Genomic DNA, 27,697 nt, shown 5'->3' on the forward strand with positions numbered 1-27,697 from the left:
TTTCCTTGATATTTTTTGAGTAGGTATCCTAGATAAATCCTTCTGAATGTTCAAAACTTCTTATAGTTCACCTGGTCATAGTTCTGATTTTCCCCTAGAAATTGATTAGAATACTACTGATCTTCGCTGGAAAATTCTTCTACATTATTTGAAATTTTTCCAGGATTTCACAAAAACATTCTTTTTTTCTGAAAAAAAAAGAACATAATTTCTCAAGGAAATTCTTCTGAATATCATTGAAAAAAAATCTTAATAACTGTCTAAGGAATATTCAAAGAAACATTCTTCAGTGTTTCCTGCGAAATACTTATGAATTTCTACAGTAAATTTCTTTGACTTTCCACTGAAATTTTTATGGGATTTTTGCAGGATTTTTTTTGTTCAACGTTTGGCAAATTCTTTAAATTTGACTCTGAGGTTCTGCTGATTCTCCTAGGTAAATTCTCCGGAATTTCTTTGTTAAAATCTACTAAATAAGCATCTCCAGGAAATCCTTCTGAATTTCCACGGAAAGTTTCTCATATTTTACCAGAGAAATTCTTATAATTTGTTTCGAATAACCCGGGAAATTCTACTGATTTTTACATATTTTTTAAAGATTTTCTTATGATATTTTCAGGAAAACTCTTTTAACTTTTCCCAGTAAATTCTTCTAAATCTCTACAGTAAGTTCTTCTGAATATTTCCAGGTTAATTTTTCCCAAACTTCTTCTATGAGTTCTGTTGAATCTCCACAAAATGGAAAGTGCACTGTCAGTAGAAGCAGAAGTATTAGAACGCTAGAGGCGCTGTAATCCCATACAACAGTTCAGTTCAGACTGAACCGACCATAGTAAGCCAGATTACATAAAGACCGGTACCTATGTACCGGTACCAATAAAGTCTCACCCAGATACACGCGACGCGACTGCCGCCGTGACTCTATCGCTTGGTCACTGTCACTGCATTCAATGTTTTATTGACGCTTCCATACCAACGCCACAGACAATCACAGTCGCCGAGCGACCCGCGTCGAGTATATTTTTGGGGGAACCTTCATGTTATATTAATTGTTTTGGTTTGCATATTTTTAAGTAAGAATATTCGGCTACTATGATAAAAAAAAATTAGAAAAATTGACAAATGCAGGACCAGATCGATTACAACAGTTGCTTGAAAAGTACCTATATAGTAGATTGCTTATGTCGCGTCGCTTCAAATGTCAAACTTACGTAGGTGATAAAACAGAACATTCCCTACAACATGACGCATATTAAAAGGCCAAATTTCGTTTATTAATCCTCATTTTGGAAAAAATACAATTAATGACTACTGCGCCACTAGCACTCTAGAGCTTATGCTTTTACTATTATAACACTTTGGTCACAAGATGCACTGTTCAAAGGTAGTTTTTGGCAAAATCAAGGGCCGATATACGATGAGTTTGTTCCAAAAAGGAGATTCATCGATCACTTCAGATCTAAGCGTTGAAAGAACTATAGTTTCTATTTGATTTGACATTTCATATGGAACATGTATGTGGTATCTGCTAGAGACGCCGCTATTCGTCTAAGCGCATTTGCGAACCATGGAGTGTGGGTTCGATTTTTGCCCTAGTGAAGATCTACTTTTCGTGAAATTCTCCACTAGTCCACTAGGTGTTGTGTGAATGTCCATGCGGTTATCTAATGCTAGCTGTTTTAATATTCAATATGGGGCCCTCCTTAGCCGTACGGTAAGATGCGCGGCTACAAAGCAAGACCATGCTGAGGGTGGCTGGGTTCGATTCCCGGTACCGGTCTAAACAATTTTCGGATTGGAAATTGTCTCGACTTCCCTGGGCATAAAAGTATCACCGTGTTAGCCTCATGATATACGAATGCAAAAATGGTACCTTGGCTTAGAAACCTCACAGTTAATAACTGTGGAAGTGCTTAATGATGAACACTAAGCTGCGGGGCGGCAATGTCCCATTGTGGGGATGTAAAGCCAATGAAGAAGATGAAGAAGAAGAAGATGTGCACTCTAGTTAAAGACGATAATCTTGACTTTTTTTAACCCTTTCCTTCCCACGACAGTTCTTCAAAGATTTCAATAGGAAGGAATCACTTCTGAGAAAAATGATAAAACAAAAGTTATTTGGCATAGCTGAAAAACGAAAAAAGCGTTTGATTGTAAATCAACAGTTAATTGATTGTTTTCAATAGTTTCACTATTGTTTATACAAGCTATCCAATGAAACCATAATTAAGTTGTGTAAAATATTGCTATTGAAAGTTGGAAGGTGCGAATTTTATGAAGCTCTAAGGCTACCATGGGAAAGAAAGGGTTAAAGACATGTTTTCGATTAATCATAAACAGTTCGGATAGGGAGCCTTTAACGAGAGATATGCGAAAGCGGCCTTTGTGAGCCAATCGAAACTGTCAAAAAAAACAATGGGACAGGATTCTCCGTCTCCACAACTTATTGCAAACAAATCGGATCAAGATAAGTGCCTAAAGGATGAGTGAGTTCTATTTTTCGCATATACATACATACACACACGCACACACATACACACAAACAGACATCACCTCAATTCGTCGAACTGAGTCGATTGGTATATAACACTATGGGTCTCCGGACCTTCTATCACAAAATCGGCTTGGGAGTGGATATACAGCCTTTTCATTAAACCCTGGTGTACGAGAAAGGCAAAAAAAACCTAGATCGATCCACCTAGCGGTGTTTGTCTTTCTCATGCATTAGACTTATTTAAAAACTCTAAGTAAGATTTTCTTAGTGTGTTTAGCCCGATTCATCTTTCAATAGGAAACAATGGGAATTGATTCCCCGCTGAATGCAATTTGTTGCAAGCAAATCGGCACAGGATAAGTCTAAAACCTGAGTGAGTTTTATTTTGCGCACACACATACACATACATGGGGCCCTCCTTAGCCGTGCAGTAAGACGCGCGGGTACAAAGCAAGACCATGCTGAGCAAGACCATGATTCCCGGTACCGGTCTAGACAATTTTCGGATTGGAAATTGTCTCGACTTCCCTGGGCATAAAAGTATCACCGTGTTAGCCTTATGATATACGAATGCAAAAATGGTAACTTGGCTTGAAAACCTCGCAGTAAATAACTGTGGAAGCGCTTAATGAACACTAAGCCGCGAGGCGGCTCTGTCTCAGTGTAGGGATGTAATGCCAATAAGAAGAACATATGTGTTCATTACAATTTTAAGTAATAATTGATAAATATATCAATGATTTATTACTTCGTTGCAAACGATCACAGCTCACTGTGTCTAGACGCGTTTTTCAACTCGCAGGCTTATTATCGGTGCTGTTTCTATCGTACGTTCTGTTTGTACCTAACGGTTACAATGTCGTGCGACGTGGCGGTTTAAAACACACTGGCATTTCTATTTCCGAACAATGCCATTCAACCAACTCTGGCTGATATGGTTCGATTCGTGAAATCGTTAAAAGGTGATCAACGCATGATGGAGACAGCATATAAGATCTCCGATGAAAAGTCTGTCTTCATTCGATTTAAATCAGAAGAAGCGATGAAATTTACTTTGGAGAACAACGATACTTCATTACCTTTCTTCTACACCAATGGAGAAAAGGTGTTAGTTCACATGTCGGTAGCTGGTGCCAATACTAGATATGTGAGGATTTTCGACTTGCCACCGGAAATTCCTGATACTGATTTGTCATCTGTGATGGCAAGATTCGGAAAAGTGAAGCGCACAGTTCGAGAACGGTTTCCGGCTGAATATCAGCTCGATATGTATACCGGAGTTCGTGGCATCTACATCGAGATAGAAAAGGTGATTCCTGAGGTGGTGTATTTTCGAAATATGAAAGGACGCATATGGCCATATTGGAAGTCAATATCTCGATTCTTAGCGATTCGATTGGGCTGATCTTTTGCCAACAAGCCTAAAATGACTTGAATTTTTATTCAATGATAGTTACATTTATGCATATATTCTGGTTATACGCGTTTCTGTTGGAAATAATTATAAAGACAGTTCCGTTGTATGGAGCTCCATATAAAAAAGTGGTGTCTTTATAATTATTTCCAGATTTTGAGGTCAAAATCAACAGAGATGTATACAATTTACTCAAAGATCGAAAGTTCAAGTTAAATACAGGTGCCTAGTAAAATTTCAGCCAAATCGAATCGCTACGAATCGAGATATCGATCCTCAATTATGATGAAAATGTATGAAAATCATGCTTGTCTTTATACTTATTTCCGGCGGTATACAAAGCAGAGAATTTGCTGCAAAAGAAAGAGAAGAAGAAGGACGCGAATCGAAATCCATTATCTGCCGGACCGGTAGATAGAATATCTAGAGAAATCGATGCCAATGATACATCAGCAAGCGGCATGCAAAATAGTACTGCCGCCCCAGATCCCACCCGCCAATGTAGGAAGGAAAGGTGCTGAATCCCATCGTACGATTGGATCGGGGACGAAAATGAACGACGAGAAATTATCGCATACGATAAAGTTCGAATAGCAACCGCTATGAATATCGCTGTAGATGAAATTGAGTTTTTTATTGATAAGTCATAATTATGTATTATTGTACAACCTATGCTTGTGGCTCCGCAAAGTGTTATACACGACTGAGCCTTTCACAAAAACCTTATGAAAAAAAAACGGTCGAATGGATAATGCACCTGCTAGGAAAGAAAACAAATCTACTTTCTCAAAACAAGCTTTAAATCATAATCAAAACCATGTTATGCCTTATACAAACGAGACGAGCCAGCCTTGGGCTGAAAGTCTCTTTAATAAAGATATATAAAAAAAACCATGTTATGCATAGAAGTTCTTAAATGGTATATGAATTTAAGTTTCTTCTTGTTTTAGGATTATATACCTATGAACTAGCACAGCGGTTCTCAACCTGGGGGCCTCCTTTGTATCGGAAGCCTCCTTTTAAGAGGCTCGGAATCTTCCTATCAAGAAACTCAGAAGCCTCCTTCCAAGAGACTTGATAGCCTCCTTTCAAAAGGGTCGAAAGCCTCCCTTCAAAAGGCTTGGAACTCTTCTTTCAAGAAGCTTGCTCGAAAGTTTGCTTACAAAAAGCTCAGAAGCCTCCTTCCAAGATGCTTGAAAGCCGCTTTTGAAAAGGCTCGGAAGCCTCCTTTTAAGAATCTCGGAGGCCTCCTTTCAAGAGTCTCGGAAGTCTCTTTTCGAGAGGCTCGAAAGCTTTCTGTCAAGAGGCTCGGAAGCTTCCCTTCAATAGGTTTGGAAAGGTTCGGAGGCCTCCCTTTAAGAGACTCGGTAGCCTGCTTTTATAGGCTTAGAATTTTTTAAGGAGCTTGAAAGCCCCTTTCAAGAAGCTCGAAAGCGTCCTTTCAAAATGCCCATGCCTCCTTCTAAGGGGCTCAGAAACACATTTCAAGAAGATCGGAGGCTCCGAAGTTTACTTTCAAGCGACTCGAAAGCCTTCATATGTCCTCAAAGTCTTATAGGAATCCTGATGAAAGTGAATTTGAATTGAAAAGTTTCATGGAATAACTAAAATTTCAGACAACTACCAAAATTGCATATTTGTCCTATTTGAATATGACATCCATCGAAGATGGGACTGATATGCGATCATAGGCAGCATATAACTCGTTAGTTTTCAGTTGCGTGTTTTATACATCTCATAACTTATGCTTATTTTCATTCACAGCGCAAGAAAATGGGGGGCACCTCAAACTAGCAGAACGAACCTTGCGCTGCTCGCTGCTTTTTGTTCAATTTGTCATTTATGAGTTTTTTGCGATGCCGCACTGTAGATCCATTTTTCTGCGATCGTATTGCCAGCAGCAAATTCTTATAATTTCCTTGCCTTTCCTTATAACCCTATTATTGTATTTTAATAACTTTCAAACTTTCCCCGTTAAATTTGCAATTTCTTTCTAGATATAAAAGCAGTGAGAAAATCTTGAAAATTGGTCCATCCGTTATATCGCCTCAAAACAAATGCAAATTTTGTATATAGAGATTTGCAGATACAATCATTAGCCAAATACTCTTTTCCTTACTACATAAAGTTGTAACTTCGGTAAAACTTCGAGATTTGGGTGTACATGATTTAGTAAACAAACATTAAAAAGCAAATATTTCCCGAGAAAGCCACTGTATCCGAAAAAATAAGTCTTCTTCCATCAGATAAGAGAATTGGTTTTGCAGAAAAATGATTATAATCTACCGAATCTATGAAACAATGTTTGCTTGCAAAATAATGTACTCCCAAATGGCCAAGCACTTGTAATTGTATCTTATTGTAGTAGTGTATGTCTGCCTGTGTGCTGTTCACAGGTTAATAAATCATGAGTTAAGACCTTTGTTACTTCTATCCTTACTCTTCGTTACCAACAAAATCCATCTCCTGTGACAATCGTCGAAATGCAGAGGTATATTCGGTCTCTAGTAACAGTATCTGAATTTGAATTTCCGGAAAATTCTTCTGGACTTTCATGGCAAACTCCTCGAGGTTCACCTTGATTTTTTTTTGTGTTTTTGCGGGAAATTCTTTCGATTTTTGCGGAGAAATTGTTTTCGATATCACCTGGAAATTCTCATTATTACCACCAGGAAATTCTTATGATTTCATTCCGGAAATTCTTTCGAATTTCTCTGGGAAACTTTTCTGAATTACGGCATAAAAGTCTTCAAATTTCTTTGATAAATACTTCTGAATTTCCACAGAAAATAATTAGAATAAGAAATAAGAAAAAATCCTTTCAAGCTCCACAACAAGTTCTTTTGATTATAAGTTATTGGCACACTTATAAATGATCGAATGCAAATTACTAAATGATCGATAACATCCTTGTCTTGCTGAGGTAGTGTAGACGAAAGATTTAAAATTATTCCTCACACAAACCAAATAAAACATATTATAGAAACCTCGCTGCTTAGTGTTCATTCAGCACTTCCACAGTTATTAACCACGAGGTTTCTAAGCCAAGCTACAATTTTTGCATTCGTATATCATGATACTTTCATACCCAGGGAAGTCGCGCATCTTACCGCTAGACTAAGGAGGCCTCCGTGGGGAAAACACATTATAGTGAACAAAATTGCACTATAGAGAGATAAATTTTCTACGGTATAACACCACTTTTTGTCAACAACTCCGGAATTCAAAACCAATCGGCCAGACATCACCTAAATTCGTCGAACTGATAGTCTTCCCGTAAACTTTGAATACTGCCGTACACCCAAACTCAAAAACGAGCAACTAAGTAAATCGCATTTCAAATTAAACTACAGTTTCCATGCCTGCCGTCCTACAAAAAGAAATTTGTAGAACATTTTATCACTACACTATTCAAGCAACTTATTTCAAATGAAATAATTCCTATTTTCCATTCTGAAACAGAATTTGCTGCCTTATTCATGGAAATAGTGTGAGACAGTTATGCTGAGAAATACAGTTTGTCTATTCGATCTTTTGTCCATTCAACCTTTTGTCCGTTCGACCTCTCGTCTTTCGAACTCATGTGCTTAGACCAGTACTGCAGAAGGTCATGATAATCATAAAACAGAGAGAAAAGTGCCTTTTTCTATCTTAGGCGGCCAAATGAAAGAATCGTAGGTTCTTTGTTCAATTTCGCATAAAAGGATGTTGTGCTTTGATTTAAAATTAAAATTTCCTAATTATTTTAATAGATATACATGTATGCAAAGAATCATTATTAGTCGATAAATTAATCATATTCCTTTAATACACCGAGCTGAAAGTGGTAATAACACAACAATTAAGCAGATATTGCACACTTTCATCCCCTGTCACGGAATAGGGGAACGGCTCGGCACTTCATCCTATAGATCCTATTTCCATCCCATCAATAACAAAGCAATGAAAAGGAATTTAGTTTGTTTCTTATTTTTGTGATTTTTTTCACCAGTGCGTGTTAGCAAAAAGAAGCGACGAGATTGGTGCTGTATTTCTATAAAACATGTTGTAGCTCAGAAAAAGAAGTTTTATCGAATGAATAATACAAAAACAACATGTTTCCAAAATTAAAAAACCCATTTTTTTTATTATTTTATTTTTTGTTGTTGCTGAATGAGGCAAAACGGCTATGTGGCTAGCTACATACATACAAATGGGCCAAACGGACTTCTGATTTCACCCCAAGTATAGTTTCTAAAAGTTGATCAAGAAAAAAGTTCCTTCATACTTAAACCAGCGATAAAAGTATAGAATATCTGTTTTAAAATTTAGAACAATTTTCAATAAAATTCCCGGAAACATTCAGAAGATTTTCAGAAAATGATGTGAAAGGGATATACCAATGGAAAATCAGAAGAATTTACCAAATAAATTCCAAAGCATCTCCTCAGTAATTCCCCGGAAATATTCAAGATAATTTTCAGGGAATTTTAAAAGAATTTTCCGAGGAAATTCAGTAGAATTCACCGCGAAAGTTTAGAAAAAAGTTCAAGGAATATTTGAAACAATTTCCTGGTGACCTTACCAAGAAATTCTGTAGCATTAACCGTGAAACGCAAAAAATTCGGGAAGAATGCTCAGAAGAATATTCTGCTGTGAATGCTGAAGACTTCAGTTTTTTTTTTTCATTAAAAATCAGAAGAAGATTTACCAAGGAAATTGAGAAAAAAAAGAATACCAAGGAGAATCAGCAGAAATTTAGAATAATTTTCCATTTGAATACTGAAGAATTGCAGTTAAAAATTTAAAGAATTTACCCGTGGCATTTTTGAAAAATTTTTAGAAGAATTTTACTGGGAAGTACTGAAAAATTACCAAAACGAATATTTCGGACAGACTAATAAATTTTTCTGGCGAAATTCTAAAAAAAAAAATTCTCAAAAAATATATGGTGATGTATTATTTTGTTTAAAAAAAATGCATGTGGAAGCAACTCCCCTTAACAAAGCAATTGTGATTCGTGATTCATAAAAATGAAATAAATAAAAATGTGTTTAGTAGGTTTAAAACATTATTTTTTTATTTTCAGAACAACATATGATCTAGTAAATGATTTTTCTAGGAAAGTTGTGAATGTGATTTGTGCCGTCGAATATGGCGGAAAGATCGATATTCCTCAAGATATCTACATGCAAAGAGTTGTAAAAAGTTAGACTGTAACCTAAAATCAATCTGTGCATATTGTGCATCGTTTATCAAAACATTCGCATCTAATTGATTACATCTTTTTGCGTGTAGCTCTTTTTTTTTTCTTTTATGGGTAATACTAAACCAAATCAACTCTATTCCTAAACGCATTTGTGTCACAATCTGGATAAAAATCCAATACCTAAAAGCTATAAACATTATCATAATTTGTGTTGTCAATATGGTTTGTCAAACGTGGACGAGGTATTTAAAATTGATCGGGTTAATTCTTGGCTAATAAGTAGCCCGAGCAAAGTCTAACATCGTAATGAGAGCCAATAGAATATATTTTTGAATTGAATATTTTTTAATAATCCGAATACTTTGAATTTTGAACCATTATGTCTTATTACATACTTTGCTTTATTTTAAGTTTAATTCTAAAGATTATTTCTAAATTGTTGATTGATTTCAATTTTGCTCCAAACTTGACACCAGAATAAGGTTTTATTTACTCTCACTGATGGCAGGAATAGTATTCTATTTGATGTGACAGTAAGCATATCCAGCAATTGATTTCGATATTTCAACTATTAAAACAATTTTAATGAAAGGTCAATCTAAGTAAACAAAATCATGCTTTGCTCGGGTTGTATAAAATAACGTTAAATGCGAATTCAAATAACAATTACAAAAGCTTGATCCGTCGTAGTTTAATGAACAGTGCATTTCGAGAATTATAGTAGTTCGATTGCCTTGGTATGCTGAAAGATGTTCGAAGAAGTGAGTTATGCAAATAAGCTTTATTTCGTTAGCAGTAACATGCAACATGGTTAATCAACACTTCCCTCATTAATCAAATCCGCACGTCTGGATCACACTTGAAATTTTCTCTTTTCAAACGTCAAAGAAAATTATTAAAATAAACTAGAACCTAACCTCTGCTCCTTCTAATAATGACACATAACTAATCAGTTCTCGGACATTTGCGAAACAAAACGTAACTTGAGCACTTCATTGGTGTAAGCCAAAGCTTGAAATAAATAAAACTGAAAGAATGTCCTAATCAACATCTACGTCCATTGTTTCCGAGTCTTTGCGGAGTTTTCTACGGCCACGAGTATTAACTGTTTTGGTTGGTGGTGCCGCACCGTTCGTAATCGGAGTTGTTCTTCTACTCCGACCGGTGGTGGACGTTTTAGTGGTTTTCTTTGTCACTGCCCTGGACCTAGCAGAACCGTCCTCCACTTCGAGTGAACTTGCCTCATCGAAATGCAGCTCATCGTTAGTTTCGCTAAAGGCACGATATTGTTCGATGGCTGCTTGAGCTTCAGCTAGCATTTGCTCCTCCTCCTCGGAATCGATCTCGTAAATAATACTATGGTTACGGGTGTTAGCATGGGAACGTTTTGAAGTGGCTTTGTTCAACGCAGACTCGGCCGAATGGGAACGTCGCACAAGGGAGGTCCTCTCTGGCAAACTTGGACCATCGACCTGTGATGTCTCTGCGTCGACTTCGGTCAGCGTAGCGGAAGCAATTGCGTTATCAGACTGACTATGTCGCATCAAGCTTGGTAGTTGCGGTGTGTTTAAAGCCTGAATTTTAATTTTAGGTTATAATTCGGGTTATGGTGAAGAAATGAAACGAAAAAGAAAAGAAAAAGGAATTTCCAATAGTGTTTGTTTGCTGGCCGTCCAGTGCTGGCTGTTGCTATCTGATATGCTCACGCTATTAAGTGTATTGAAACGCAACCAAGGAAAACAAAAAACTAATTCTAATACAGATAATTATTGCGACGTGCAAAACGGAAGTGAAGTTAGCTAAATCAAAACATCAGTTTAATACTATGAATGGCGGTGAATGTGCTGTTTCAGATAAGTAACAGACAGAAAGGGTTACTAGAATATACAAAGAACAAGTACCTTGATTGCGGTCTGCATGATAACGTTTGTGGCGTAGTTGACCCCCTTGGATCCTAATTGTAGCACAGCCGTATAGCCCTTCTCTTTGGCTTGGTTAATATAGTCATCGATTTCCTACAAACACATTACATATATGTTAGATTTGCATATATTAGATTTGATGGTAATATTTCTTAAAATAGACAGTTATTTCATTTGAATAACCATCATGTAATCAGACATAACTTCATGTTTCTCCACTTGTGAACTGTGAATTGCGTCTTCGAAGAAAACAAAATCATTAAACATCAAATACGCCAATCTTTCTATTCGTTTCTAAACACAAACTCGCTGTACAATATATTGATATCATACTACGTATTGGGATTTGCACGAATAGGAATCGTCGTACAAGAAATTGGCCCACATTTCTGTTTTTTTCTTCAAATTCTAAACCTCTCGGTACATTGAGTATAGGTTACCCACCTGTTCTCGTCGCGTCAGCATCGGGTGAACAAACTTTCGATAGAGCGTAGAGCTGCCCCTTGTCGCCGGTGAGAGCAACCAGAGCACGATGATGACTTTGATTTCATAGTAGAACGGGAACCACGACAGCAGAATGTCAGTGAACGTCTCGATGCAGGTGAAGAACGCAAATACTATCCAATACATCATCCATTTGACCTAGATCCGAATTGTCACGACGACAGCGGATTGGGAGAAAAAGATGAATGAAAACATATATGAATTATTGAACAAAAAAGAAGGAAGATGACTATTAATAATTTAATATTTAAAATTGAATGGTATGACATTATGAATTAAACCAAGAGTAAATGAAAACGATGACGTGTATTTCTTAGTTCCATTTCTCCGCAGTAAGCTAGTTAGGCGTTCGACTAGTATTGCAGAAACGATAAGTTCGATTCTCGGTTCGATCTAGAATGTTTTTTTGTGATAAATATTATCGACATAGTGCTAGGGAGGGAAGAATGGCTTGGAATGTTAATTCACACAAGGACCAATACATAAAACCACTCGTTAGCTAATATAATACTACATTCTCAACTGTTTGTAAACCGTTGTGAAATATAACTCAATCTTTATTGTTCAGCGCTGCAATGATCAGATTGATAAATATTCGTCCGTGTATGTATGGTTGGGCTTGTAAATGTCTGTGCGTATGTATGGGTTCTATACGTTAGTTCGTATGTGTGTCTGCAGATATTAGTATTACGTGTGTATGTGCTCAAAGGTTTCATCTCCTCATCTGCATGCGATACCGATAATCGGTGTTTGACCAAAGTGATCAAAGTTTGACTATTAAGAAACACGAAAATTTCTCAAGGGATGGGTACAGGAAAAAATCGAAATCGATTTTTTATGCCAAATGTCTTAGAAATACATGAAACGTCGAGATCTGGTGCGACCTATAAAAAAAATTGACTTTTTGGAATTTCTCGAAATATTTTTTTTTAATGAAAAATGTCTTAAAAATGCATGAAACGTCGAAATCTAGTGTTACCTACCTAAAAAAAATGTGTCCCTAATGTCTATGTATACGGATATATCTCGTTAGGCATTATACAATAAAGCCAGAAATCGGCCATTTTGTAAACCACGTGCTTTTCCAATATGTTTTTCAAGAGCACGAGATGAAAGAACCATAACGCGTATGGGGCTGAAATAATAGTAGATCGTTTGCTTAGTTATGCCACAGATAACAGATATTGAGGCTGGCATCCGATACGTGTGTAAACATCCGCAACCGTTGATTCAAATGTATTTTAAATTGGGACCGCGTTTGCCAATCGATTGGAGATGGCGCAAGGATCATTGTTATTGAAAACGCAGCCCGAATGCAGCTGTCAAATACATTGGCTGCGTTCGACGGTTGTTTATCCGCTGCGTTTGTATGTACTGCCGCAATCAGTTGAGTAGATGGCAGTGGTGGGCCAACGTATATCAGTTCAAAAGTTTACACAGGATTTTCAATAAAATTTGTTCTAGCCTAAATATCTGTTATCTGTGGTTATGCTGAACAATCATAAATTAAGTTTCGGCACTGTACGAAACCTATTATGCCAAATTTGGGCTTTTGGAAATGTATGTAGATAAACGTGTGGTGAATTTGAAATTCACCACGGGCTTCATTCTATAATCACCATAAGTAAGTACAATAGGCATAATGTACAATAGGCATAAAATGCCCTAAAGATTTGTCCATTACATAAAGAAGCCATGTTGAAGGGTCCCGTAGAGAAGTTGGCTACACAAGCGGATGGTCATAGGTTCGATTCCCAGCCCCTTCACCAACCAGTCACCACACACAAAAAAATAACGTTAATCGAATTAAAAAAACCGTTGGTTAAAACAAAAAGTTGCGTTGGTTCTTTTTCGTAGAGAGTCGCGCATTATCAAAATAAAAGTTTATTAACTTTCGATTCATAAACGGGCTGCCATATATGAAATTAAAAGTTTGAACTTTTAAAAATAAATTTTAGAACTGTCAAACCGAAACTACGAAAAATGAAAGTACGCATACTTTTAAATTGAAAAATAGTAAGTTTTATCTACAAGTTTTAAATATTGTCAAACCATGATAGAAAGAAATTGAAAACTTTATGGATTCTTTAAATTGTTTGCCTTTATTTTACATTATATAATATTTTAACTTACATAATAATGAATGTTCAGGAGTTTAGTTCTAGTTGTCCATTACTTACTCCGCAGATATGTTGATGAAATATACTGCAGGTAAGGCGGCCGGTGCAGAATAGTTTGGCGTTCGATTTCGCCATCCCAATCACAGAATGGAGCAAGATTTTCTGTCCGAGACGAAAAAGAAATTAGTCACTGCTACTCTTGTACGGCATCTCTAGACATAATCTTTGAACAGTTCAAAATAAATGACGACTTACCTTATAATTGCGTTTCCCGCCGATGTTTTGGAACTGTGTTAGCACTGATGAATGTTATTATTTTTGTTTTGACATCTGATCTGAGCAAAGATTTTTGTTGAATCTCTTCGATCGATTTGACAGTTCTAAAGTTTTGAAGCTGAAAGGAAGAACTTTCAATTTCATATTCAGAACAGACGTGAAATACTTTCAAACCAAGCACAACACTTTCATAGAAAGTTTTTCAACTTTTATTTCCAAGAATATGTACAACTTTTCAGTAGTAAAGTGCATAACATTCAATTATGCCAATTTTCGTTGTTTCTGTGCAGATCCGCAGCCCATACGATGGCGTTTTGGGGTACGCGCCTTACCGTCTCGGCTACTTGATGAGGACTGACAACTTGTTCTTCTCGGAGGCATATCTCCAACGTTACCCGGATAAAATGGCAACCAAACAACGCAACGATCATTGGATAGACGACAAGGACAAACGGACACAATGGACTCACGATGAAATGGACTGGCAATGAAAACAATAATGAGTAATGGAAATCTAAAAATAGATTCTGTGTGGATTCTGTACAGCAAAATACCACAGTAGCGGTTATATAACACAGATTACCTAACAAATTATTTTATTTATTTATTCAGACTAAGGCCGAAGTGGCCTGTGCGGTATATAAGTCTTTTCCATTCGGCTCGGTCCATGACTACACGTCGCCAACAACGCAGTCTACGGAGGGTCCGCAAGTCATCTTCCACCTGATCGATCCACCTTGCCCGCTGCGCACCTCGCCTTCTTGTGCCCGTCGGATCGTTGTCGAGAACCATTTTCACCGGGTTACTATCCGACATTCTGGCTACGTGCCCGGCCCATCGCAGTCGTCTGATGTTCGCTGTGTGAACGATGGATGGTTCTCCCAGCAGCTGATGCAACTCGTGGTTCATTCGCCTTCTCCCGTACCGTCCGCCATCTGCACCCCACCATAGATGGTACGCAGTACTTTGCTTTCGAAAACTCCCAGTGCGCGTTGGTCCTCCACGAGCATCGTCCAGGTCTCGTGTCCGTAGAGAACTACCGGTCTAATAAGCGTTTTGTAGATAGTCAGTTTGGTACGGCGGCGAACTCTATTCGATTGAAGCGTGTTGCGGAGTCCAAAGTACGTACGATTTCCAGCCACTATGCGTCTCCGAATTTCTCTGCTGGTAACATTTTCGGCAGTCACCAGTGAGCCCAAGTACACAAATTCTTCTACCATCTCGATTTCGTCACCACCGATGCAAACTCGCGGTGGGTGGCTCACATTGTCTTCTCTTGAACCTCTTCCTATCATGTACTTCGTCTTCGACATGTTGATGACTAGTCCGATCCGCTTAGCTTTCCTCTTCAGTCTGATGTAGGCTTCCTCCATCTTCTCAAAGTTACGTGCCATAATATCTATGTCGTCGGCGAAGCCAAATAGCTGGACGGACTTATTGAAAATTGTACCACTCGTGTTAATCCCTGCTCTTCGTATTACCCCTTCCAAAGCGATTTTGAATAGCAGACACGAAAGACCATCACCTTGCCGTAACCCTCTGCGGGTTTCGAAGGGACTCGAGAATGCCCCTGAAACTCGAACTACGCACATCACCCGATCCATCGTCGCTTTGATCAACCGTGTAAGTTTATTCGAAAATCCTTGTTCGTACATTAGCTGCCATAGCTGGTCCTGATCGATTGTATAATATGCGGCTTTGAAGTCGATGAATAGATGTTGTGTAGGCACGTTGTATTCGCGGCATTTATGCAGAACTTGGCGAATGGCGAACACCTGGTCCATGGTGGAGCGTTCGCCCACAAAACCCGCATGGTACTGTCCCACGAACTCCCTTGCAATTAGTGCTAGTCGACGCCATAAAATTTGGGAGAGTACCTTGTAGGCGGCGTTCAGCAATGTGATTGCGCGGTAGTTGCTACAATCCAGCTTATCGCCCTTTTTGTAGATGGGACACACGACACCTTCCATCCACTCCTGCAGCAAAACTTCCTCCTCCCAAATCTTGGTAATGACCCAGTGCAGCGCTCTAGCCAGTGCCTCACCACCGTGTTTAAATAGCTCTCCTGGTAGTTGTTCAACCCCAGGAGCTTTGTTGTTCTTCAGCCGGCTAATCTCCTCCTGGATTTCCTGGAGATCCGGTGCCGATAAATTTTGTCCTACGCGCGTTCTCCCAGGTTCATTACCATACCGCCATCTTCGTCTGCCACATCGCCGTTCAGGTGTTCTTCGTAGTGCTGCCGCCACCTTTGGATCACCTCACGCTCGTTCGTAAGAAGGTTCCCGTTTATGTCCTTACACATATAAGACTATGGCACGTGAGCTTTACGTGAACCGTTAACTTCTCATAGAACTTTCGTGTGTTATTAGCGCGGTACAGTTGCTCCATCCCTCCACGGTCTCAATCTTCCTATTGGCGCTTTTTCCTCCGGAAAATCGAGTTTTGGCAGTTCCGCGCCCGTTTGTATCGTGCCTCGTTCGCCCTCGTGCGGTGTTGCAGCAATCTCGCCCATGCTGCATTCTTCTCCTCAACTAACTGCTCACATTCGCCGTCATACCAGTCGTTTCTCTGATCCGGAGTCACCGTGCCTAGTGCAGCGGTTGCGGTGCTACCAATGGCGGATCGAATATCTCTCCAGCCATCTTCAAGAGATGCTGCGCCTAGCTGCTCTTCCGTTGGGAGTGCCACTTCCAGCTGCTGCGCGTAGTCTTGGGCTAGTCTACCGTCTTGTAGCCGCCCAATGTTTAGCCGCGGCGGACGACTCCGACGCGTGTTGTACACCGTCGAGAGTTTTGAGCGCAGGCATACTGCAACGAGGTAGTGGTCGGATTCAATATTCGCACTGCGGTAAGTGCGTACGTTCGTGATGTCGGAGAAGAATTTACCGTCGATTAGAACGTGGTCGATTTGGTTTTCCGTTACTTGGTTAGGTGATTTCCATGTGGCCTTGTGGATATTCATGCGGGGGAAAGTGCTTCGGAATACCATTCCGCTGGAGGCTGCAAAGTTTATGCATTGTTGGCCGTTGTCGTTCGATACGGTATGCAGGTCATCGGACCGGATGATGAGCGGTCTATACATTTCTTCCCTTCCTACTTGAGCGTTCATGTCACCGATGACGATTTTGACGTCCCGCAGTGGGCATCCATCGTATGTCTGCTCCAGCTGTGCATAGAAAGCTTATTTGTCGTCGTCGGGTCTCCCTTCGTGTGGGCAGTGCACGTTGATGATGCTATAGTTGAAGAAACGGCCTTTTATACTCAGCTTGCACATCCTTGCGTTGATTGGCTGCCACCCAATCACGCGTTGGCGCATCTTTCCCAGCACTATGAAGCCGGTTCCCAGCTCGTTGGTGGTGCCACAGCTTTGGTAGAAGGTAGCCGCTCGATGCCCGCTTTTCCACACTTTCTGTCATGTCCAGCAGATTTCCTGCAGCGCTACGACGTCGAAGTTGCGGGGATGTAATTCATCGTAGATCATCCTGTCGCAACCTGCGAAGCCTAGCGACTTGCAGTTCCTTGTTCCAAGGTTCCAATCGTGATCCTTTATTCGTCGCCTAGGTCGTTGCCGATTATATCGAGTCGTATTATCTTCTATGTCGTTCGTAATGGTTGTTTTTAAAGGCGGCTTATTGGGCCTGCGCAAACCTCCTGTCTCGTCGGAGGGCCGTCGTGTCAGGACTGTTTAGCGTCCCACCTAATACCAGGACTTAAGCTTGTGCGCTTTGAGTAGCACACGGTCGCTTTGCGGAGCCTGCTTGCAGATACGTGCAGCTTTTTAATGAGGTTTAACAGGGCCCACTGTCCAACCCCACCACATCCCAGGCAGACAGGGGCGTTCGGTTTCGGACCACCATTTTTGAGAATGCCGAAAACGTATACTTTCACTTTACCCTCTGTATCTCCTAACTTTTCACATCTGCACCCACAATAAAGCCTCAGAAATACAGAATAATGTCTCCGCTACAATATAGACTACGAAACTTGTCCAAAAAATCATTTTTCGAAATTTCATGGCCTCTGCCATTTAGGGGTCGGTTTGGGAACATTCTCCCCTACTGATCAAATTATCTTAAAGATAACTCATCAAGCTCAAACCTTTTTAGGGGTATGCGGCAGGAACATCATCATCACTAAAACAACTAAGTTTTGTTACATTCTAATCCATCTAAAATGTTTGCCACAAATCAAAGATGATTAAACAATATTTTTTTTAATCTTTCGTTTATTTGGAAGGCTCATTTACCGTGAAGCGTTACGAAGCCGAAATCAAGTTTAACAATACATTTCTCGATTCTTATACATAGTGTGATTAAATAATATTGAACTGTAATAAATCGTTGCATATTCTCCATATGAGGATATGGATTATTCTCTTGCAGATAAACTTTTATAATAATACAATTTTATTACTCTTTTTTTGTTTGGTTTTATAATCAGTTTTTGTTGGCGTATGGTCTTTTCATACATTTTTTCTTCTCAAAATTAAGTTTGTTTCAAAAAATCACAATAATATTGCAATGAGAAAAACAATTTCGAAATCATTCCTTGGATCAAATCATTCTGCTTAGAAGTCTAGAATACTTTTAAAACATTTCACAAATAATTCAATTAACATAAAAGAACGCCAATATGAAAAGCCCCTTACCTGTATAGAATATCTGCTCCTCATGTTGTAAACTTTGTACAAGATTTGAAAATGAATGAAAATGAAAACTTCCACCCGTGGCAGCGAGTGAGGCTGTCAAGAATTTTACAGATATTGGACCAGATGATCGAACCGTCTACATCAGTGCACACTGCAGTGTATTAGCCAGGGCACTAGACTAAAAATTGTGTCCCATCCCAAGGCGTCGAGGACCCAAGGAGTGTACATTAATCTTCTTAGCTAAGTCACTCCCAACGATTCGTCAATCATCTTTCCCCCTGAATGTGAAACGGTTGGTACGGCTGTCCCCGTTTCTTCCTTACGTGGATTCAAAACTCTTCGTTGATCATGTTATTTATTACTAAATAATCTGATTGCCGAGGAGTTATGGATTATATCCCAAATTTAAGCCTGCACGTTGGGCCTGGCTGTTTTAATACTTGTGTCATACACCCAAAAAACAAATCTGAAAATTATTGTATAAAATCTTGGCATATACAATATTGTAAGATTTTTATACAGATATTGTATTAAAATAATACAAATCTGTATTATTTCAATACAAAAATTGTACTAAAATCTTCCAAAATTGTATATGCCCAATTATTATACAGTTTCTGTATGGTTCTTATGCAGAACTGTATTAAAATCTGCCAACCGCTGGTTGGGTGTATTTATGATATGCTGCAAATATTAATGCTGACAAGAAAATGTTCGGAAATACAACCGACATTTCCAGGATGCTTTTCAATACTGGCTGTGCATGTGCTAAGACAAGACAAGACAAGACAAGACATTTCACAAATAATTCAATTAACATATTGGTGATTCAACTAAAATGGGAATCCATATACAAGAAATGAAAAAACAGTACCTTCAATAGGGGTGGTGATGAGTGAGGGAAAGAAATTGAGTCATTGCATTTACTAACCATTTTATGGTCAGATTTCAAATTCATCCAAAGATTATAATTGTCAATTTGTCTTCAGATACACTTAATCAATTTAACAGGCAGTCTGAAACAGTCACCCATAGGTACTCGTGATGACGGTACTAATAACTCTCTCCTTTGTGACACAAATGGTATGGATTGACGATAATAAAGAAACAGTAAATCAACAAATGAATAAAATTTTATGTTAGATGCTTGAATAATTTGTGTTGGGTAACTTTATAAAAATACGTATGATTAAGTTTTGAAATACTTACATATTCTTTAACATTTTTGGTCCTGACTGCTTTGTACGATGCATAGGCGGGGTAGAGTGTGCCGAAGAGTAATCTAAAACCGGGAAACAGAATATTGGATCCGAGAGTTCGCGGACAGATGAAGATTGCGACCAGTGAGCACAGGCCCATTCCGGTGACGGACATTCGCGGAAACGGAATCTTCGACAGCATCTGGAGAATGGCCCCGAATCGTGATAATGAGGTGGCGACCTGTTCTTTACTAATAGTAACCGGCTCATCCTGATACTCTTCGACCGTAGAGTCGTATGCACCGCCATCGTAATCTGATTCATTTAGCGAAGAAAGGGATTCGTTGTAGCTGTATCGAGGGCGAATCCTGGCATTAACCGGCACACTTTCAACACTATCGTAGTAAACAGCTGAGTCGTTCAGGTAAACGTGCCGCTCCGGACCGATCGCGGCCGAAGGGATGCGTCTTCTTATGTACACATTTTTGTCTACATCTGGCGCTGCCATTCCGCTATTTTTAGAATATTTGCGTACCTCAAATTTATTTATTAGACTACTCACATTGTTGTCGTAATATTGTCTTTGGCTCATGCTTAATGCTTAACAATTCGCACAACTTACAACTCAAACATAAAAATTTCACTTTCCAGCAGAGGTGTCGTCTTTCACGACGATTTCACAAGCCACAATGCTCGTATCGAAGCGAACAGGGAATTTTATTGATCAATTTTGCCCTAAACACAGTCCTGTGTCGCGCGCTTGTCTCGTGCACGATTCTCACTCACGAACGGCCGCATCGAAAGTGAAACCCATCGTGAATAACAGCAGTTGCTATAGAAGCGGTATACGGTTGCACTTTGGTCTAACGGCGGAAAACCAACAACACTACCGGGAAAGGAATCTCATGCAGAGAAGAACACACACTCACTCTCGGTCCGCGATCCGAGTTTCCTTCGATTCCCCAATCGTTTGGGTTTTGTAGGGTTCGAATTTTCATCGTTTATTTGTGCAACCAGTCACGAAAAGCGATCATCTGGCTTTATTCGTCTGCTAAGACCTCTTACGACAGAATGCGGTGCATCGCCGCTGCACTGAAGTAGCATACCTTCTTTCGACGTTTATTTGGTACGAAGTGCACACATCATATTAGATGTTGGAAAGTGAGCAAGACAAGACACATGTGTGAACCGTTGGATGGAGCAGTTAAAACTAATTTTAGAAGCTAAACAAAAGAAGCGATGTGATTTTCGCGTACCAATGATGTGTATTTTGGTCTATGCAATGATCAATTCAAATCAACCATAAGAGGTGGATGATCTGTGGCTGGGAGCAAGTCAAAGTTGGTTAAGGAAATTAATGCACTTAACGTTGGACAGGTCTGGACGAGTTTCATGTTGCCATGCATTCGCTAGGCCAACATAGATAAAAAAAGTACATTTCAATAGTAGAATTGTAGTGCTGTGGAATTTATTTAAAGAAGAAAAAATTTATTTAAAGAAGAAAAAAAAAGCACACGAACATGCTAAATTTGGCTAAGATGGCGGGCTCGGTTGTTGTTGAAAGTTGGAAAGTAAGTAAAATTCTAGTTGGAATGTAGAGCCATAGAAGAAAAAAGAAGAAGGAAGAGATATAGACACATGATTAAAAAAGAATAAAATAAGAAATTCCTAAAAAATAGAAATTTTCCTTTAGAAATTAGGAAATTGCCAATGAAGAAATAAGGGTAGAAATAAATAAATATAAAATTTCCACAAATAATGCAAAATCTTCGTAAACAATTAAGATTTTTTCACAAAACAAAAAAAAATCCATAAATAAATCAATATTAACAATTAACAATTACAAAATCTTCCAACAAAATATTTTTTCCCACAAAAAATTAAAAACTTTTCACAAAAAAAAAGGAAAGAAAAATGAAAATTTCCGTAAACAAATATAAAAAAAAAACAATAAAACTAAGCATTTTTGTCCATAGATGACCCCTTATTTAAAAGCGTTAGAAGTTCATGAAAAATTTCATCAATTTTATTGCTTTTTTGTATTTTTTATGGAAATTTTCTGTATTTTTTATTGTTCTTTATTGATTATTTTGTGGAAATTTTGCAATTTTTAATGGAAAAAATATTTTTTCTCAGGAAAAGTTATTAATTGTTTATTGCTAATATTGATTTGTTTATGGAAATTTTGTATTTTTTCCATGGAACATTTTGATTTCTTTATGGAAAAATCTTCTTCTTTTAAACATTGTGAGCTTTCAATTATATTCTATTGTCTGGAGATTTTTAAGTAACATCCTCGGATATTCTATTCAAAACTCCAGGAATTCTTTAGGAATTTCTTTCTTCCTGAAATATCTTAAAAAAATCAACAAATACATCAAGAATTCATATGGAAATTATTTCAGGAATTCTATTAGGAATTCAATCTGAAACTCCTTTGTAAGTTCTTTTGGAAATGAATTCATAAATTTCATCGAAAATTCATTTAGAAAAACCTTAGGAATTCGTTCGGAAATCTTTTTACGAAATACTTCAAAGAAAAGCTTTAGAGATATCTTCGGAATTTTCTTCAGGAATTCCTACTGAAGTTCCTTTAGATATTCTTTTAAAACATCCATCGGAAATTATTTCTGAAAAACCTCCGGAGAATCCATTCCCTCAGGATTTCCGAAAACAATTCCTAAAGAAATTTTAGAAAGAGTTCTTGAAAGATTCCTTCGAAAATTCTCTTAGAAATTCCTTTAAATATGCCTTCCAAAGTTCCTTCGAAAATTCTTTTAGGAATTCCATCAAATTTCCTTTAGGAATTCTTTCGAAAACTCCTTGAGGAGTTTCTTCGGAAATTATTTTGATAGATGCTTCAGAAATTATTTAAGATATTACTTTGAAAATTATTTTAGGAATTTCATCGATTTCTCAGGTATTTATAATTTTAATTAAAGATTCTTAAAGTAAAAAAAATAAAAAAATAGAAATATCCGAAAGAATTCCTGAACAAATTTTGCACTGAATTCCTGAAGTAAAATCCGAAAAAAAATCCATGAGGAAATTCTAAGCGAATACCTGGAGGAGAAACTTTGAAGGAAAAAAGGAATTTATAAAAAAATAAATTTGAGTGGAGAGGGAAAAGCGTCTGACGAAAGGGTGAATCCCTTCGCCAGACAAAGGGCCTTAACAGGTCGCCCCACCGATCGCCAGGGGCAGGCGATGCAGAAGAGCGTGGCAAGTTGGAGGAGCCGCCCATCGAGATCAAGATGGACGGAGCTACCCTGACCAGGGTCATCACGGAAGTGATGGCCAGTCACAAGGAGAGTGGAGGCCAGGGAATGGAGGTGATTACAGACGTAACGGACGTAATCATGCCCTTTCTGGACAGCGGCGAGAAGTACAGCAAGGACCTTAAGAAGTCCGTGCTGCCCCTCTGCAACAGAGTTGTAGAGGCAAAGTAGGAGTGGAAGTCCTTGCTGCAGGCCAGTAAGGAGGCGGAACGAAAGATCCGCCAACTTACCGAGGAGAAAGAGTTGGCAGTGAGCCAAGCGGTGGAGGCCAGGAAGGAAGCCGAGTCGAAGATTCGAGTATTTACGGAAGAAAAGCAGCTGGCAAAAAGCCAGACTGCAGAACTCCGCAGACACATGGCTGTTACTGGAGCAACTCCAAAGCTTAGTAAGGTCAGTTTGGCAACCGACCTGGAGGGAGCTAGCGCCAAGCCGGTATTGCAGGAGAAGAAGGCTACTAAGATCCGTCTGGAGAAGGTTGGGCAGGTTGCCGACACTAAGGAACGACGGAAACCAGTTCCTCCTTCTACGAGGACTATCGAAGTTCGCCGGTAGGAAGGCCTGCCCTGGAGGGAGTTGTGAAGCATAGCATAGCATAGCATAGTTACGGTGTACTTCGTAGTTTGGACACTAGTGATACTCATGTTTTTCTTTAAATCCTTATTCAGATTGCTATCAGAAATCAAGGTGGGTGTGGTCCTTGATTTCAATCTAGAATAAAAATCACAAAAGCATGAGGATTACTACTCCTGGTCACGAACATCTTCACCGTAACTTAGGAGGGGAAGGAAGTGTTGATGTGGTACTTACTTAACGAGAGGCCCCCGACTCAGCGACACCCTCATAAGTACCACGGAGTTGGATATTGGGGAAGGTATTCGTTGGGTCAGGATTTGCCTGTAGCTGACAATGTGACCGTGGTAGATCTCACACCGTAACACACCACGCAAAGGTGTCTACCCAGCGTTACGGGGTGGCCTGGACGAAATTACCGAAGCCGGTGAGCTGGTAGCCACACTGAGAGATCAGTGTGGCGTTGAAATCCAGGATACCACGAATACTGCTGGAAGAATCACTACGGTGCGAAAATCGGACTCTAGGCCTTAGTGGTGATGAGTTATTCGATGTCCTAACACGAGCATGTGATGTGACAATTTCCAGGAGGACTATGCCAACCGGTGCACTGGTGGACGAGCACGATAGCTGATCTTCGCAGAACCTGTCTTAGAGCTAAAAGAAGGTTGCGACGGGCTAGAACCGAAGCGGACAGGCTAGAAAGACGCTGGGTGTTCCAAACAGCGAGCAGAGCTCTGAACTACGAAATCAAATGTAGTAAGAGAGCCTGCTTTGAAGAGCTGTGTAGGATGGTGTCAGGCCATTAGGCCGAAGGCCATTTGGCCGAAGGTCATTAGGCCGAATTAGCAAAAAGAAGCAAGAAGTGAAAAATGAGAAGTTCTTTCTTCACCTTACCCCTTCTTCCTTCTCCCTTCTTGCGTCTTCCTTCTTCTTTCTTCCTTCTTTCTTCCTTATTCCTTCTTCCTTCATCCCTATTCCTTTTTCCATCTACCTTTTTCCTCCTTCTTCCTTCCTTCTACATTTTTCCTTCTTTCTTCTTCTTTTTTCCTTCTTCCATCTTTCTTCTTCCTTCTTCTTTCTTCCTTTTTCTTTCTTCTTTCTTCCTTCTTCCTTCTTTTTTCATCCTTCTTCCTCCTTCCTTCTTCCTCCTTCCTTCTTACTTCTTCTTTCTTCCTTCTTCCGTTTTCCTTCTTCCCTCTTTCTTTCCTTCTTCCTTTGCTTCTTCATTTGCTTCTTCCTTCTTCTTTCTTCCTTCCTTTTTCCTTCTTCCTTCTTCCCTCTTCCTTTTTCCTTCTTCTTTCTTCCCTCTTCCGTCTTCCTTCTTCCTTTTTCCTTCTTCAATCTTCCATCTTCTTTCTTCCTTCGTTTTTTTCTTCCTTCTTCTTCATCTTTCTTCCTTCTTCCTTCTTCCTTCTTCCTATTTCCTTCTTTTTTCTTCCTTCTTCTTTCTACCTTCTTCTTTCTTCCTTCTTCCTCCTTCCTCCTTCCTTCTTCCTTCATCTTTCTTCCTTCTTCTTTCTTCTTTCATCTTCCTTCTTCCTTCTTCCTTCTTCCTTCTTCGTTCTCCCTTCTTTCTTCTTTCTTCTTCCTTCTTCCTTCTTCCTTTTTCCTTCTTCCTTTTTTCGTTTTTCCTTTCTTCTTCCTTCTGCCTTCTTCCTTCTTTCTTCTTTCTAATTCCTTCTTCCTTCTTACTTATTCCTTCTTCCTTCTTCTTTCTTCCTGCTTCCTTCTTCCTTCATCCATCTTCCTTTCCTTCTTCCTTCTTCCTTCTCCCTTCTTTCTTATTACTTCTTCCTGCTTCCTTCTTCTTCTTCCTTCTTCCTTTTTCCTTCTTCTTTCTTCCTTCGTCCTTCTTTCTTCTTCCTTCTTGCTTCTTCCTTCTTCCTTCTTTCTTCTTCCTTTTTTCGTTCTTACTTCTTCCTTCTTTCGTCTTTGTTCTTCCTTCTTCTTTTTTCTTCTTTCTTCTTCCTTCTTCTTTCTTCCTTCTTCCTTCTTTCTTCTTTCTTCTTTCTTCTTCCTTCTTCCTTATTCCTTCTTCTTTCTTCCTTCTTCCTCATTGCGCACTACCCAATTCTCACTCCCCAGTTCTCATTCGGCCTAATGGTCATTCGGCCTAATGACCGTTCGGCCTAATGACCGTTCGGCCTAATGACCCAGCATCGTGTAGGATGGCCAATAATACTCCATGGGGGGATGCATAAAAGATAGTGATGGCTAGGACCAACAGCACACCTCCTGAGAAATCCCCGGAGATGTTAGCCAGGATCGTTTAAGGTTTGTTCCCGAAGCATGACTCATCGGACTGGCCCGCCACACCGTACGAGTCAGTGAACGTGGAGCTTATCGCCGTTGCAAGAAAACTTAAGCTAAATAAGGCAGCAGGGCCGGACTGCATTCCTAACCTGGTCCTTAAGCACGTGATTCTTGCCGCTCCAGATATGTTCAGGAGCTGCCTCCAACGTTGCCTGGACGAAGGAAACTTCCCAGATCGTTGGAAACGGCAGAAGTTGGTGCTATTGCCTAAGCCTGGGAAACCCCGGGAGAGCCTTCGGCATACAGACCAATTTGCCTACTCGACACAACTGGTAAGTTGTTAGAGAGGGTGATCCTGAATAGATGGACGATATGTCGAAACTACAGCGCTGGTGGCGTCTTGAACAAGCCCAGCAGCTGCAGTGCAGACTACTATGATGCAGTGAACAACATGCTCACCCCCAACAACAAAAACGTCTCGGGTAGGCTGCGGGGACCTCCGTATGTAGATATAGAGGTCATTGCGGTTCACGCGTGGCGTTTGTTGTGGGGGTGCTCGTATATCGGTCGATCGGTATATAACGGGCCTTCTATCAAAAGTTCATTTTTGGAGTAATCCTATAGCCTTTCAGTACAAGTCTGTTGTACGAGAAAGGAAAAACATGAGTATTTACGTGTCCAATCTATGAAGTACACCGTAAATATGCTATGCTATGCTATTACAGCAAATAAAATAATTTATACCACCATCTGCCCTACATTTGCTGACAACATCTTTGAAAATCCATTCACAGGTTATCAAAAATTATCTGTAAAACCAACCTTCTAAAAAACTAAAAACGAAAAACAGAGTTGAATTTACATAAATCAAAAACTCGAATTGTGGCAAAGGTAAGTATCGCAAAAGTAAAGATTTTTTTCTGAGTATTGTAAGTGCGTTTCTACTTTAAAGTCAAAACATATTTTAGTGAGCTTCTACGGATTGAATTCCGATGGAGCAGGCCAATTCACATATTTTTTAATCCATGAAGTCTGACAGTTGAAAACAATTTCTCACGTAAGAATTTCTTTGATCATGTAAGGTTCGAGGAAGTCCGTGATAATTGTAACAATTCTTTTTTTCTGAACGATTGTGAGAGCATCTGTAAGTAGGTGCATAGATGCCTTTAAGTAATCCTGGAAGTCTACATAAACGGCTTCCAACAACCGAAAGTGCAACAAATAAACAAAAACTCTTATAAGATTGGATGGCTTGTAGCAAAAACAACTCTGACACTCTGCTAACAACCACAACACTGTATATCCCCAACAAAAAAATCACTGAGCCAACAAAATAAATATTTTGACTTAAATCCAAACATTGATCACACGCACATCATTTTTCATCGATAAAATTCCTGCCATTTCTGGCAATATGGTTTCCACCGCAAAAGAAGAAAACTTCTGCCATACTTTGCTGCAATGTAACAGCTATATTTAAATATCGGTCGAACATTGTTTTTCATCTTGTGCGCAGCGTATATGCACGAGTCTGTTCACCGGCGTTTCCTGTCGTCGCAGAAGATCAAGCTTCAGTTTTCATTATTATTACTATAAAGACTGTGCGCCGGGGTGACTAAATGAATCGCATAGCTTCAAGCGACGAGATGATGTCTTGGGTTTATTTTTATCCGACCACTATCTAGGACTACACAACTTGACATACGATTGAAGAATTTAAAACAGCTTACTGAACACAATTGCCACCAAAGATGTCTTATTTTCCGATCAATTGATTCAACTGTTCAGTTCGCACGATGCACATGCCTAACCGATCATTAATAAGCGTT

General features: G+C 39.2%; 1 protein-coding gene across 11 annotated transcripts in view; it reads right to left on the bottom strand.

Moving 5' to 3' along the window:
* Nucleotides 1–27,697, bottom strand: part of LOC134224000 (receptor expression-enhancing protein 2-like) — a 126,303-nt gene that overhangs the window by 68,693 nt on the left and 29,913 nt on the right. For 5 of the 11 annotated variants that reach the window (XM_062703233.1, XM_062703230.1, XM_062703240.1 and 2 more), the window contains exons 2-4: nucleotides 19,775–20,276; nucleotides 11,463–11,660; nucleotides 10,998–11,111 (exon numbers count right to left, since the gene is read on the bottom strand). In XM_062703233.1, coding sequence (XP_062559217.1) covers nucleotides 10,998–11,111; nucleotides 11,463–11,660; nucleotides 19,775–20,272 — 810 coding nt within the window. In that variant the 5' untranslated portion in view covers nucleotides 20,273–20,276. Of the gene's footprint in view, nucleotides 1–9,858; nucleotides 10,671–10,997; nucleotides 11,112–11,462; nucleotides 11,661–19,774; nucleotides 20,812–27,242; nucleotides 27,263–27,697 lie in introns of those variants that run through there. The other 6 variants (XM_062703236.1, XM_062703235.1, XM_062703237.1 and 3 more) reach the window with 6 other exon arrangements.

The sequence above is a fragment of the Armigeres subalbatus genome, chromosome 3 (assembly GCF_024139115.2).
Source record: "Armigeres subalbatus isolate Guangzhou_Male chromosome 3, GZ_Asu_2, whole genome shotgun sequence".
Classification (NCBI taxonomy): Eukaryota; Metazoa; Arthropoda; class Insecta; order Diptera; family Culicidae; genus Armigeres; species Armigeres subalbatus.